Source organism: Eumetopias jubatus, unplaced genomic scaffold (genome assembly GCF_037043125.1).
Source record: "Eumetopias jubatus isolate StellerSeaLion01/CBP00866 unplaced genomic scaffold, mEumJub1_p1.0 scaffold_2, whole genome shotgun sequence".
Taxonomy (NCBI): domain Eukaryota; kingdom Metazoa; phylum Chordata; class Mammalia; order Carnivora; family Otariidae; genus Eumetopias; species Eumetopias jubatus.
In genome coordinates, this window is record NW_028274808.1 from 148,025,730 (window position 1) to 148,041,348 (window position 15,619).

Genomic DNA, 15,619 nt, shown 5'->3' on the forward strand with positions numbered 1-15,619 from the left:
TAATAGATAACGAGGTTTTGATTTTGAAAGCAACCTGATAGGTTAATGACAAAATTTTCCCTATTCCCATCAATTGTAACAAGTAGTATACTTGATTTTATTTCCCCAGTTTCCTTTAAGTAAATTATCTATTTTACTTTTTTGCTTTCTTTTCCTTATTTGTGACTGGTTTAAATTGTTTTTCATTGTATTTTTTTCTTCTTGGAAATTTCAATATATTTAGTTAATAGTTAAATTATTTTTCCTGGAACTCAAATTTGGATGCATATATTTTTCCACTAGTATTACAGAAATTATTAGCCCCATCAAGTGTTATTTCTCTTACCTAAGCCCAACCTTAGAAGAGGCTTTTAACTACTTTCACTTCTGTCCTCTCCTCCCTTCCTATTCTTTACTCTTGAAAAGGCTTTTAACACTTCTATTTCCCCTCCCCCTATTTCTGGTGATTAGGTTTTGCTGAGATAGTATCTGAGGCTCTAAACTATTATTAGGCTGTTTCTTAAAGTACGTTGCTTCCACTGCAAGCATTGAAATTATACACTCATTGCACTGAACACACACCCTCCTCAGGTTTCATTGTTCACCACTATTCCCTCTCTTCATCTTTCCTTCTACTGAGATCTCATTTCTGATTTCTATCTTGCTTTACTAGAGTCCTTTGTCATGTTTTTTCTTAGTTGGGATATGTGAATGATGATCTTTAATTCAGAACCATTTTCTCTCACTGTTTATTATTTTTTTCCTCTATCTCTTTCTTTTTCTCTTCTCAAACCTCTATGTACTCAATGATATTAAGGATTTATTTAATTCCTGGGATGCAGGTAGTAGTAAAATAAAACCAGTTTAGCTATTTAATGATAACTGGTGAAGCTGAATGATGGGTACATGGGGTTCATTATACACTTTCATTTGTTATTGTGTATGTTTGGAGTTCTCCACAATGAAAAATTAAGTTTTTTAAAAATAAAACATTAGTCATTATTCATTTTACTTTTTAACAGCTAAATGAAACATTTCATGGATCCAAACTGAGAAGACAGTATGTCAAATCACATGTTGTCCTAGTAAGGTATGTAAAATAGCCCAAGAGGCACAGAGCAGAAAATTCTGTCCTTCACCTTCATGCCTCATCTTCACTTGGTATAAATTGAAAGGGTGAAATAAATCTTACCTTGAGGCTTCAAAACCACTAGCATTTTCAAATGTGAAAAAAGGTATTAAAGATCTTTTGGAAAATTATTTAACTGAAACCAAGAATTCTGACTGATTATGAGTTTCAGGTAAAGGTCGCATGGGTTTGTTTTCTATTTGAAGGCACAAAGTCAAAAAGCAAATCTAAAGCCAGGAGATGATTTCAGTATAAGAAAAGAATGGATAAGATAAGAGAGGACAGAATGTCTGACCTAGTATGGGCAAATTAATTTGGCTATCTAGCCAAATCAAGCTTAGAGTTGTGAATTAAATGTAAAAGCTGGGGGGTACGCCTCGGTGGTTCAGTCGGCTAAGTGTCTGCCTTTGGCTCAGGTCATGATCCCGGGGTCCTGGGATCGAGCCCTGCATCGGGCTCCCTGCTCAGTGAGGAGTCTGCTTCTCCCTCTGCCCCTCCTCTCCCCCTGCTCGTGCTCTCTCGCTCTCTCTCTCAAATAAATAAAATCTAAAAAATTTTAAAAAATAAAAGTTGGGAAATGTCATATAAAACACATAATGCTCAGAATGTGTTGAAAAATAAAAAGATCTGACAACACAGGGGCCACATCCCCACGTGGCAACAGTGCACTGAAACCAGTGGCAGTTCCTAATGTTTACATGATGCGTGTATATATATATATTTGCACCCAACAGCTTCACTCTTCTCCTTTGCCTTCCTGACTCCTCTAGGAATCCCATTCTACAGCCACTGTCTAGCAGCAAAGATATTTATCCAAACACTGGTGAGGCACAGATAATCTGCAACAGATATGAAAAAAATAGTAACCACAGGCACAAAAAGAAAAGTTAATATGTTTTGGAATCTATCTCTCCCTAAAACTAGAACTTTTGCTGTTTGATTTTCCTGGTTTAAATAATCCATGCTCTTAACCAGTAGCCCCCTAAAACTTTATTTATCTTAACTCATTTAACCTGATAACCACCCTGTATGGTATGTACATGTTAGTTTCTTATTTTACAGATGAGGATACTGAAGCAACGTGACTTGCCAAGGTCACACATTGAATAAATAATAAAGCTGTAGTTTAAGCCCCAGCAGTTATATCTAGATGACTGCATCAACTTCAGCTTTCACTCTTGCTCCGTGACTATTCTGCACAGAGCAATCAAAGTGAATTGGAAGAGCACAACCTCCCCCTACTTCATATCCTCTGACAGTCTCTCACAAATGCCAAACTCCTTAGAGAGTCCATATGACCCTACCTGATCTGGGTACCCTGCCTCTCTCTGACCATAGGGTTTTTATTTTTTATTTTTTAAAGATTTTATTTAGTTATTAGAGAGAGAGAGAGAGCATGAGCAGGGGCGAGGAGTAGAGGGAGGAGCAAAAGGAGAGAGACAGGCAGACCCTGTGCTGAGCGCAGAGCCCCATACGAGGCTTGATCTCAGGACTCTCAGATCATGACCTGAGCCAAAACCAAGAGTCAGACTTCACCGACTGAGATGCCCAGGCTCTATCTCCTTTGAGGGTTACATTTCAAAGAGATGGATTTCAGGTCCTCGAGAAAGACATTTCTGGGGTTGTTAAACTGCAAGAGGCTTTTAAAAGATTTGCATACAGTTCAAAGAGGCAGAAAGAGAATTCACAACTTTCTAAAGTAAATGCTCTATAAGGAAAAGGATATGGGATCTAGAGTCAGGACGAAAACATTTAATAAAATTGAGGGGAGTATTCAGTCTGTCTTGGGCAGGGCCTTTGTACTTGATGTTCCTTCTTTCTGGGACATTGCTCCCCCCAGTTCTTATGACTCACTCCTTCTTGTCATTAGGACCTTCAAAGAGGCTGTCCCTGCAGCTGTCTATAATGTTCCCACATCTAACCTTCAAGTCACTATTGTCTTCTTCATAGAACACACCTTGAAGATAATTTTATTTCTTCATTTTCTTGTTTCTCCTACTAGCATGAATGCAGGCACCTTGTGTTCTTATATGCTGATAGCTAATGAAGCTCTGACCTAGAACTCTGTCTGATATATTGCCTGGACTAATACACATCTGTTAAGTGAATGAATGAATGAATGAATGAACTGAAACTTCAGGAATGAAAGGAGAACTGTGTATGGCAAAGAATTACAGGCATTTGTCATATAAAACTAAAGGTTATTTTATGAATCAAGAGAAGGTAACATTAAAATAACTTTTAGTTCATGTTTCCAGTAGAAAAGAGGATCATGACTTTGATGATGTCACATTAAGAATCCATATGTCTGTATTTAGTTTAGTTTTATTTTTTTATTTTTTTTAAAGATTTTATTTATTTATTTGACAGAGAGAGACACAGCGAGAGCAGGAACACAAGCAGGGGGAGTGGGAGAGGGAGAAGTAGGCTTCCCGCAGAGCAGGGAGCCTGATGTGGGGCCCGATCCCAGGACCCTGGGATCATGACCTGAGAGGAAGGCAGATGCTTAACGACTGAACCACCCAGGCGCCCTTTAGTTTAGTTTTAGATCATTATTCAACCCAGGAGAAAAGCTCAGAGTAACATGCATGGTTTGACAAAATCTTTAAAATAGAGCAATATAATATGTCCTCGTCTATTCATTCCATGAGAAGTAAAGGGTTTGTCTCTACAAATCACACAAGAAAAAATTAGCATTGCACCTGCACAAAAGCAGAAGAGGTGAGAATACTTAGTAAGTTGACATGTAACTACTAAATTCTTACTACTGTACAGAGGAAATAAAAGGAATACATGTATAGTGCTCAAAGGAAGAGCATCTGGTGTATGTATATCCTAAAACAAAGTAAAAAAGGGTGATATAGAAATTAGCTAATCCATTATTTAGAATTATCCTGGAAAAATATTATTGAAATAATAAAGCTTTACAATTAGTCGGAAAATCTTGGATCTCAGCCATGGTTTCTGTTTTTGTTCATGGGTATTGTGAAGGTTTGCACGTAGATGTTTTCAAGATCTCTCTTGAGTCACATACTCTGAGGTTGTGTGGATTTTCTTTTTTTTTTATATGGAAAATCAATTTTATTTCAATAAATACAAATAAAGAACTGGAAATTGAAATTTAAAATAAAAATAGTACCATTTAAAATAATAACATAAATCATGAAATACTAAGGCATAAACCTTAGAAAATACCTGCAAGATCTCTATCTTTTTTCTTTAAATTTTTTATTGTTATGTTAATCACCATACATTACATCATTAGTTTTTGATGTAGTGTTCCATGATTCATTGTTTGTGCATAACACCCAGTGCTCCATGCAGAACGTGCCCTTTTTAATACCCATCACCAGGCTAACCCACCCACCCACCCCCCTCCCCTCTAGAACCCTCAGTTTGTTTTTCAGAGTCCATCGTCTCTCATGGTTCGTCTCCCCCTCCGATTTCCCACCCCTTCATTCCTCCCCTCCTGCTATCTTCTTCTGTGTGGATTTTCAAATGCATAAATGCAGAGAAATACCTGGGAAGAGGGGAGGAGGCACAGAAACCTAGTATAGAGCAGAATAGACATCCCATCGAGTCAGTAGAAGTGACTCCCTTTTAAAATTTCTGGTTTATACACTCGCATCTTCAAGTGAGAATTATAAACAAAATAAATCCAGTCTAAGGTGTTTGCTCCATCACGATTTCCAACAGATGAGAGAACTTGCCCACTCTTGCAAATGGTGCCTCCACCAAAACAAAAACAAAAAACAAAAACCCAAGATAATAAATGATGCTCTCATCTCACCTGTTATGTTTCATTTTACTATTTGCTGTTAGCCCTACATTCTGAAAGTCCATCATGGATTTATTATACATAGATATATTTATATTAATAAATATTTTTTGCATAGCACTGAGATTTACAAAATACCCTCCATAGACATTAATTTAGATGGTGTGTACAATAACCCGGTAAATAATATTATCCCCATTACAGAGATGCAGAAATTTGCTTAAGTACAGAGCATGCCAATGTCTTGCTGTGGTCAAGGGGCTGGCAGATGGTGAATCTAGAATACAAACACAGTTCCCCTGAGTCTAAATCATGCTCTCTTTACTGTTCACCATGTCCATAAAGTACCATTTCCACTCCCTGGAGAGTGGGATAGCTGCAGGGAGCTCTGCTTAATAAAATTATACAATGACTCCACTAAGAATGATCAAGTTTCCAGTAATAAAAACATGATTTATTTGCCTGTTTCTGTTCTGCAGCCGAGCCCAAGGGAAAGTGATAATACATGCTGTGCTGAAGTTTAAATCCTGTTTCAAAAATACTGCAGCAAAATTTCGGGATAGTATTGAAACCACTTTATATCAGAAGCTAAAGGGCAAAACTGGGTCTTTATGTGTAGATTCTTCTTCGTTTAAATTTTCAGGTAAGCCTTTTTATGTATGGTATAGAGTGATTTTCATCCTTTAATTTTAATGTCGTGTTTTTTGTAAAAATGAAAACACTTCCCTCCTTAAATATAATTTCCTATACAATGATTATTGCTTTTAACCACTGTTAAAATAATCGGGGTCCATGTTAATCAATTTCTTGATATAATATCATTCTTGTATTCCTGGAATTAAACCTTACTTGATGATAGAGTTTAAAAAAAAAGTAGTCAGGGCTCCAAATAACATTTCTTTGCAAAACAAGGCAGCCATAAACTCTTTTTCTTAAAGATTTTATTTATTGATTTGAGAGAGAGAATGAGCAAAAGAGAGTGCACGCAAGTGGGGGGGGTGGGTTGGAGAGGCAGAGGGAGAAGCAGACTCCCCACTGAGCAAGGAGCCTGACCCCAGGACCCCGGGATCATGACCCAAGCCAAAGGCAGACGCTTAACCAACTGAGCCACCTAGGTGCCCCGTAAGTCAGCCATAAACTCTTAACGGCTTGTTCTGTGGGTTGTGTTTTCTCCCTCATTTCTTTCAGATATCTCAAGAATCTAGATTCCTAGGTCCCAGAAATGAGTTTGAATCTCTTTAGCATCAAGTCAACTTCCTGATAGGCCTTTAATGGACTTCGTCTCTCTCACTCTTCTGTACAATATAATTCTTTTTAATTTTTTCTAATTCAGTGTAGTTAGCAGTGTTATATTAATTTCAGGTGTACAATTATACAATCTAATTCTTATTCTTGGTCACCTAACAATATTGTGAAAGACAGCTTCTAAAAGGTAGGGACAAGTGTCCCTTCATTCCCAGGATAATGAGTGTCTCTCTGGTCTTGATAAAAGTACAGCCAATGCTTGGCACAGCTAAGCTCGGCTATCAATTCTCTGCTACCACAAATCTGATCAAGGGCAGAAAAGTATCCCTGCCCCTGCAGGAAGGACTAAAAGGATGAAATGTGTGTGGAAAAAAATAAATCAAGGCCAAGGGTTCATTTGCATAGAACATCAAAAGGATCAAAAAGCAAAACCTGAATATGCTTCTCCTGGATAAGAAACTGTCATATTGTTGAAATGTGACTCTCCCCAGGTTATTAGATGCTTTCTTTCTTTTTTTTTAATACTTTATTTATTTATTTGACAGAGAGAGACACAGCGAGAGAGGGAACACAAGCAGGGGGAGTGGGAGAGGGAGAAGCAGGCTTCCCGCAGAGCAGGGAGCCCGATGCGGGGCTCGATCCCAGGACCCTGGGATCATGACCTGAGCTGAAGGCAGACGCTTAATGACTGAGCCACCCAGGCGCCCCTAGATGCTTTCTCTTAGAATCTTCCTTCTCATACAGCTTATCCAATGTGTGGTGACCTCAAAAGAACACAGAGAAATAAAGCAGATCTGCAATTTATAGAGAATTTGCCACCAAAGATATATTTTTGAAAATTCATCTGCTAAAAATGTGAATTGAATGTAAAGAAACAGTATTAAATTTCCAGTATTCCTCCAACCTGTAAGAACATTATGTAGGATCCCAGGAAAACTGACTTTCTGAGGTCTTTTCCAGATACACTATTTTTTCTTTCAGTAATTCTATTTAATACAATGCCACCCTACAATTTTATGAAGAACAGTGACTGTTAAGCGTAATACACTTAAGAACAGATGGTGCTTTGGTATTGTCTTAGCCTCTACTTGTTGCTTAGAAACGCTCTTTCCCTCCTACTCCAACCCTCTTCAGAAGATAGATGCCTTATGAAACTGGGGTTTTGTAGGTGTGGAACCAAACCCAGCAGCCAACTGGACCAGTTCTGCAAAACCACAATGAAATAAGTTAACACAAAACTCACATTCAAGACAGCTCTTACTGAAAGCGATTATGAATCTTCAGTGGTCACCACATAAATGGGTCTCTGGTTTAGGGATTTATGAAAAGCTTATTTAGATAATCAAGGTTGCTGTCACAAGGTTGCTGCTATCTTATTGATATGCTTCCTGGTGAGTTCAGTATGTCAGCATTGTTCAGTTTCATTTTTATACAAGCTGCTTAACAAAGAGGAAAAAGTCACTACTTCCTACAGCTGTGGCTTAGACATCACTGGCCAGTGCAAATAGTTACAACAACCAGCTGAATACAGAACTAGTGTTTCTATATTATTATGCCTAGAAAGAGAAGATATAGAATCGTGGTTAAAATCGTGGGACCTGCTGAGATTTGAATCCCAGGTCCTCTGTACATCTGCTGCGTGACCTTGGAAACATTGCCTAACATTTCTGCACCTCAGTCGAAACATCTCATCATGGGGATGATGATAATAAATAATATTGCATATGGCTGTTGTATTTCAAAGACCTCATGCACTTTAAAAAACAGGACTGGTGTAAAGTAAGTATCATTCATTGGTTTTTATCATAGAAAAAAAACACTCAAAAGGTATGTCCTATGGATTATATATTTGCAAGTCAACTTTATACATATATATATGCTATTCTTTTTATTAACAGGCCTGGCTATACCTCCCCCCCCCCAAACTCAGGCTTCACTATGGATGAGGGGTCAGAAACTGGAGGTGTTCCTAAGGAAGAATGACCACCTCCCTCAAAGCACTAGTGCAGTAGGGGCGACTCGATGTCTCCACCCTTAAACCCCCACCAAAGACAAATCACTTTATCTGACAGAGCCTTAGTGTCTTCATCTTTATAAAGAAGATCATGTTCATATACTTCATAGTAGTTTTTTTTCTGGAAAAAAAAATGAACACACACATCTAAAGCTCTTAGTGCAATGCCTGACATAGAGCGAGTACTCAAAAAATAGTAACCAAGATAGATTTTCTTCTATATATACACTTTGCAAGAATATTTTCCAGGAGATCATGGTTATTCTTCTGGTAACTGTATTTTTGGATATTCACTGCACACCAATTGAATCTTAGGGAACATACCTATGTGCCTTTGATATATAGATTCATAGCAGAGCCGCCCCACGTAAAGAGATTTTACCAGCCCCAAGAATGAAGTAAATCAGTGGCAGTTGAACCAAGGGATAAAATTATTGCTTTTGTAGAAATAAAAAGTTAATCAACCAAGTGTCCATTAATATTTCAGCACTTAATAATTATACCTACCCCAGGAGAACAACTTTATATAATTCTTAGTTATAATACTAAATTACTATTGGCTTAATTTATTCACTTACCAAAAAGATACTGACTAAATACTGACTATGGCCCAGGAAATTTGAATAAAATTCTACCTTACCATTTTTCATTTATGCTAATATTAAATTCATTTTCTTTTCCTATACACATACCAAATGATATAGGAATGAGTATCTAAAAAGGGTATTGGCTGATGTTTTTTTAATAATTCACCATGTATCATCATGACTAAAAGGCAAAATCTTACAGGATTTCCACTTAGAATTTGTATTCTCTATAACTGTCATGCATATTAAGTTATTTATTCCAGATCAGTGGCAAAATCAGGAATAGTGAAAATGGGTTACTGATTTCTGGTCCAAATTAAATTCATGAAAGTGCATTATTTATTGTACAGTAGACATTTGGAAGACCTTAAAGTTGAAAAAGACCTTAGAGATATCCAGTCTGGTTGCCTCATTTATAGGTAAAGAAGAGTCAATGAAATAAAATTCACTCTAAGTCATAAAATAAATAATTGGCAAACCTGAGACTTTAACACATATCTTCTGATTCTAAGTACACTGTGCATTCTCTACACTATTTCACGAATCAGTTTAGAACTGAAAGCTGCACTAAAAATCTACTTAAGATGCAGGTTTAAAGATTCCAGTGGGAAAAAAAATTTGGCTTCTTTTTCTAAATCTGAAGTCTATCATTACAAATCAAAATCTTTTAAACTCTGTTCTCAGTTTTAACATCAATGAAGAAAGCATATAAACCCATATCTAACTTAAAGAATTGCTGAGAGGAGTTGAAATCAAGTATTATGAAATATTAACTTTAATAAACAATTTTGAAGTACTTGTACAAACACTTTGCCAGTCACTATGGGGAAGTCAAAGAGAAAAAGAATATTGTCCCTCTCGGCAAAAAGCCTATAAGATAAATAAATACATATACAAGTATATACATTTAAGTTTACACTGATTTAGTGTATATGAAAGGCACAATCAGTATCACTATTACACAATATTTTAAGCTTATCTGGTATAAACAGTGTGATGTGGATTGGACCTAATGCTGTCATCAGCTGATAAAATCAGTGATTGCAAGTTACTGAGAACAGCGGAAAACTGATTTTGTCAACAACGTGCCCCAAACCCCAGGCTTCTCAGTCCACTGGCCTCTAAACCCTTGTCATCACTTTTGGCCAACAATCCCAGGAGAGGTCAGATTCCTTTGACAAAGCTCTCAGAGAAGCCAGTTCCTTTCCTTCACATCACTTTCCAGGTTTTAATTATGTACTCACTACAGTAATTATTTGATTACTGACCATCTCTTCCATCAAATTAAACATCAAAATCTCCATGAGAGCAGGGGCCATGTCCTTGTTTGTTCACCATTAAGTCTTCAAGCCTAGCACAGGACCTGGCATATAGGAGTAAATGATTGTTGTTTGCATTAGTGAATTCCATAATATCAAAGCTGCAACTGAAAACCAAAGTAAGAGAGAATATATACAGCCTTTCTCAACTGAGGTTCCACAAAAGAATTAAGGCCTAACAAAAATGATGTGAGTGACTGTTTTCAGTTCTTTTAAGGATGATACAAAATACGATTCCAGATTCATAAAATAGAACTTCAGATAAATAAAGGGGATTAAGAGTACACGTCTCTTGATAGACACTGAGTAACATATAGAATTGTTGAGTCATTATATTCTACAACTGAAACTCATACAACAATGCATGTTAATTATATTTCAGTAATAAAATGGGGGAGTTCATTAATTTCGTAAAAATGAAAGCCCCCTTGGGCATTAGAGCTTAATTCTCTTCTACAATCCCAATAAGGAGGGCTAATAGCAAGTGTGGTGTAAATATGCTACTAGTAGATATTGCCACTCCTAGATTTAGGATGCAAAGAATGCTTCAATTATTAAGGCCCATGAACATAATGTTTAATTTAATTTTCCAGTCACTCCTGAATTCCATGAGAAATGACATTCTACTCCCTTCCACGGTACTAACAATCAGTATTTATGGAGTGCATTCTTTAGTTAGAGAGCCATGTTTTTTCCATCAATTCTAAACTCTCCCATAAGGCAAATTCCTTAACCTAATACCATTGACTTCAATGGGAAAAATTTTTATGCACTTCCAAATCCCTGAATTTATGTTTTCTATGCTTAACCAGTGTCACATTCCTTTAAAATAGAGATGATAGGGGCGCCTGAGTGGCTCAGTCATTAAGCATCTGCCTTCAGCTCAGGTCATCATCTCTGAGTCCCGGGATGGAGCCCCCGGGTTGGGCTCCCCACTCAGCAGGAGTCTGCTTCTCCCTCTGCCTCTCCCCCACTGCCTCCCCACTCCCTGCTCATGCTCTTGCTCTCTCTCTCTCAAATAAATAAAATCTAAAAAAAAATAGAAATGATAACCTCAATAGTTAAAATTGGTTAACACAATTTTCCTTTATTACTTATTTTATAATATGATTACTTACACGATCTTGTTATTTATAGTTTAACAAACAAAACATATATATAATATTTAATGTTTATGTAATTTAAGTTTTAATGCACAAAAAAGAACAAGTAAAACAATACAAATAATATCTCACCAGACATGTTGACCTCACAGAGTGATGCCCTTGACACTCACTGCCATAAACTATCACACCAAGAGCTAAGAAAAAAATGTCATACTACTCTAGATGTATCAACTACATGACTGCAAGGATGACCACATGGTGGCTCTCCTAAAAGTTCTGAAAGGAAAAATTCAAGTCATTCCTTGTAAAAGTGAAGAAGTGCCTCATAAGCTAAGTAAGGGTTTTAAATGAAACGCCTTATAAAGTTGAAAGCTCATAACTTTAATGAGCATATTTAAAAATAATAATAATTTCCTACACAAAGATGCCTTGTACCTACTGGTACACTTAACTATCTATTAAATAGGTGTGAGAAATATTTTAAAATACTTTTATGCTAAATTATATGTGGTTAAAGTAAAAACTCAAATTATGTGGAAGTAGCAGAAAGAATAATAACATAGAACTTTATATACAAGGACGACAGTCCTGACCCATTATTAAGGGTTTTACAAGAGGAAGAATGAAGCTCTGGCCTACCACTCATTTGGGAGCAACTGGCCAAGGCTGAGATATGGATGACGATGTTAGTAGAACACATTTCTTTCATGTGGCTTGATCCTGAGATAATGCATGGCTTCACTTCTACCATGCTTTAAGGAACTGAACTAACCAATCATTCGTTAATGATTCTTTAATCTTAGAGGACATTTTTTTAAAAGCATTGTATTGCCCAGAGTGTCCTTTCTTAACTAAGAACCAATCTTAAGCTCTCTAAACCTGTTTTATCAGCAAAAGTTTTCGTAAAATATTCTTAGTGTAACACCTTGACCATTCAAAATTCCTTGGAAGTAAGTCTTCTAAATAGGCAAATTTTCCAGAGTTTATATTTTATTTTTTAATAAAATATAGAAAGTATCTTTAAAATTATTTTTTTCAAAAATCTATCTCAAACTTAACACCCACTTTTCTGACATTACTATGGACACTCATTAATATATAGTGAGTATTGTGTTCCCTCGGGGCATTTAGGGAAATGTAAGGTTATTGATGCCTTCAATAAATGATCCCAATATTTAAGGTTTTCAGCTCTCATATCTGTTCTTTATATTTTATTTCTTTCTCGTACTTTCATGTCAAGCAGAGTTCTTGCTGTCACTTCTGTTTTCTCTGTGTTCTTTCTTCTACCTTCTCCAAATTTATTTTAAATATTTCATAGTAATTTATACATAAAAATTAGAAAAGTAAATAACCTTTGAATGAGGGTGTTTGGGGCCTTCTTATTTAAATAATCTCTAGTGAGTAAATTTTTTTACATAACTTTTGGCTCCTCAGACACCTTCATTTCCTGATTCTTGACTTAATTCCAGAGAAAGTGTTGCCAAGTCTCCTGAAAGATGTGGAGCATTATTCCTGTTGGCATTTCAAAATGTCTTCCAATAAAGCTAGATATTTACTTAAAATAATATTTAAGGATTTTTAAAATGCAACCTTGAGCTTAGAGTTTGAAATACACATTACTGAATAATACAACAATGTATTAGACACATCTGGAATACAGTAGGACAGTCTGTGTCCTGACTGATAGCCAACATGACACATCTGAGGTTGGGATAGATCTGTGTGATGATTAATTTTATGTGGCAACTTGACTGGGCCACGGGATGCATAGATATCTGGTTAAACATTATTTCTGGGTATATCTGTGAGGATGTTTCCAGAAGATATTAGCATTTGAAGCTGACTGCCTTCCCCAGTGTGGGTGGTATAATCCAACCCATTAAAGGCCTGAGTAGGATAAAAAGATACAGAAAGGGTCAATTCTCTCTCTCTGCCTGATTTTGCGATAGAACTTTGGTTTTCTCCTGCCCTTGTACTGGAATTTATACCACTGGCAGTCTATTTCTCAGGTCTTTGGATTTGAACTGGAATTACACCACTGGCTTTTCTAGGTCTCCAGCTTGCAGATGACAGATCGTGGGACTTCTCAGCCTCCATAATTGCCTGTGAGCCAATTCCTCATAATACATAAATGAATGAATGAATGAACAAATACTTCTGTTTCTCTAGAGAACTCTGACTAATATAACCTGCCAGAGCACACTGCCAATCACCATCAAGCCCAAATAATCTCAAATTTTCTATGGGCTTTCAGACAGCCTACTTGCCCCACATACTCCTAAGAGGCCAACTGTACATATAGCTAGACTAATGCCCCTGTCTCCCTTCAAGTTTGTCCTAGCCTTCTATCATTTCCCAAGAACCTAAGCTTTTGAGACCATTGCACTTCTTATGCCCAGGTTGAGTGAGTTCTAACATAATCAAAATTAAGAGTGATGAGTTTTAAGTTAAAGAGTTTGCAGTTTGGTAAGGTCCATTAAGATCCATTAAATTATGAAAACACAAGGTCAAAGCTTTTCTTTCTAAAATTTTATTTGATAATATTATATAAAATGAGCTAGAGGGGAGAGTCTTAAGCAGACAGATTGGTTAGAAAAGAATTAAAATGGTACAAGTGTGAAGAATTAAAAACCTGAACTATTACAGTGAAAATGATATTAGAAATAGTGGACATATATCAGAGAGATTATATTTACAGAATTGATAGAATGGGATGCCTGGGTGGCTTAGTTGGTTAAACATCTGCTTCAGCTCAGGTCATGATCCCAGGGTCCTGGGATCGAGTTGAGCCCTGCATCGGACTCCCTGCTAATTAGAGAGCCTGTTTCTCCTTCTCCCTCTGCCTTTCCCCCTGTTCATACACTCTCTCTTGCTCTCTCAAATAAATAAATAAAAATTTTTAAAAAATCTTGACAGACCTGAACAGTGAGAGGAATTGAATACAACATCCAAGTTTTAAGTCTGAGTAATAAGTGGGATGATAACTTCATATAGAAATAGACAATAGAGAAGTAGTAGAATATAGATGATTAGCTTACATTTTGAGTATTAGATAGAATATACATCTCCAGATAAAGTTATTTATCAAACATTTGGAAATAAAAGATTGGTCCTCTGGAGAAAGTTTGGGTCTAAAACCATAAATATGATGGTCATTCCCATAACATGATAATGAAGTCCTAAAAAAAGAATAAAATTGCAAATATAGAAAGGTGAGAAGAGGGAGAGTCAAAGATAGAATTTTGGGGAATATTTTCATTTATTAAGAAGAAAAAAAGAGGAGTCAGAATTTGAGATGATAAAACAAAAAAAAAATAGATGAAAAGGTATGAGAAAAAAGTTTTATAATTATGCAGTAAAGAATTCATGACTTTACCCTCCAGGAAGATGGAGTAGATGTACTTTTCCCTATTCCCCCCGGCAAATACAGCTAAAATTCCTAGATATTATATAGAAAAAAAACATAACAAGAGCCCAGACTGGGTAGTGACTTTCAGGGCCCAACAACATGGTGGTGAGTTCCCACCAGTTTGCTTCATATACTCTCAAATGGGACCTGAAGAAGCCATTGACCCAAAAACTCCCAAGAATACAGGGAAAAAGGGGGGACAAAAAGCTTGCTTTCTTCAGTCAAAAGACCAGGAAAGCATCAGTATAACAAGATACAATGCTTTTAGACAATAACTGCCCTACTGCAGCCAAAACACCAAAGAAAGAACAATGGCCTTACCCCAAACCATGCCAGCAAAGCCTGAGTAGGGATCCTCTACTTCCACCCTTCCTGAGCCCTAGTTAAATATGTACAGGACTTATATGCTGAAAACTACACAGCACTGATGAAAGAAATCAAAGAAGATATAAATAAATGAAGAGAAAAGTCATCTTTATGGATTAAAAGACTCTTAATTGTCCCCAAAATGATATACAGGATTACCTTTTTTTTAAAGATTTTATTTATTTATTTGACAGAAAGAGAAAGTGCACAAGCAAGGGGAGTGGCAGGCAGAGGGAGAGGGAGAAGCAGGCTCCCCACTGAGCAGGGAGCCCGATGTGAGGCTTGATCCCAGGACTCTGGGATCATGACCTGAGCCGAAGGCAGATGTTTAATGGACCCAGAATTATGTTTTTAATCCCAGGCACCCAGGATTATCTTTTTTAGAAAAAAAAATGTGGGAGAAAATCTTTTGCGAGGGCTAGGTAGAGCTCTTTGATTTGACAGCAAAACCACGACTCATAAGAGGAAAACTGACAATTTAAACTTCATCAAAATTAAAATTTTTGCTCTGAACAATACCTGGTTAAGAGGATAGAGAGACAAGCTACAGACTGGAAAAAAATACCACTTATCAAAGGACTGGTATCTAGAATATATGGAGAATTCTCAAAACTCAGTGAAAAAACAATCAGTTTAGAAAACAGGCAAAACACGGGAAGAGACATTTAACCAAAAAGAATATACAGA

The 15,619-nt window shown here is 36.6% G+C and overlaps 1 protein-coding gene across 1 annotated transcript in view; it reads left to right on the forward strand.

Moving 5' to 3' along the window:
* Window positions 1-15,619, forward strand: part of LOC114206690 (transmembrane protease serine 11C-like) — a 51,456-nt gene that overhangs the window by 11,566 nt on the left and 24,271 nt on the right. The window contains exons 4-5 of the mRNA XM_088021344.1: window positions 1,002-1,069; window positions 5,366-5,529. Of these exons, the coding sequence (XP_087877470.1) occupies window positions 1,002-1,069; window positions 5,366-5,529 (232 nt within the window). The remainder of the gene's footprint in view (window positions 1-1,001; window positions 1,070-5,365; window positions 5,530-15,619) is intronic.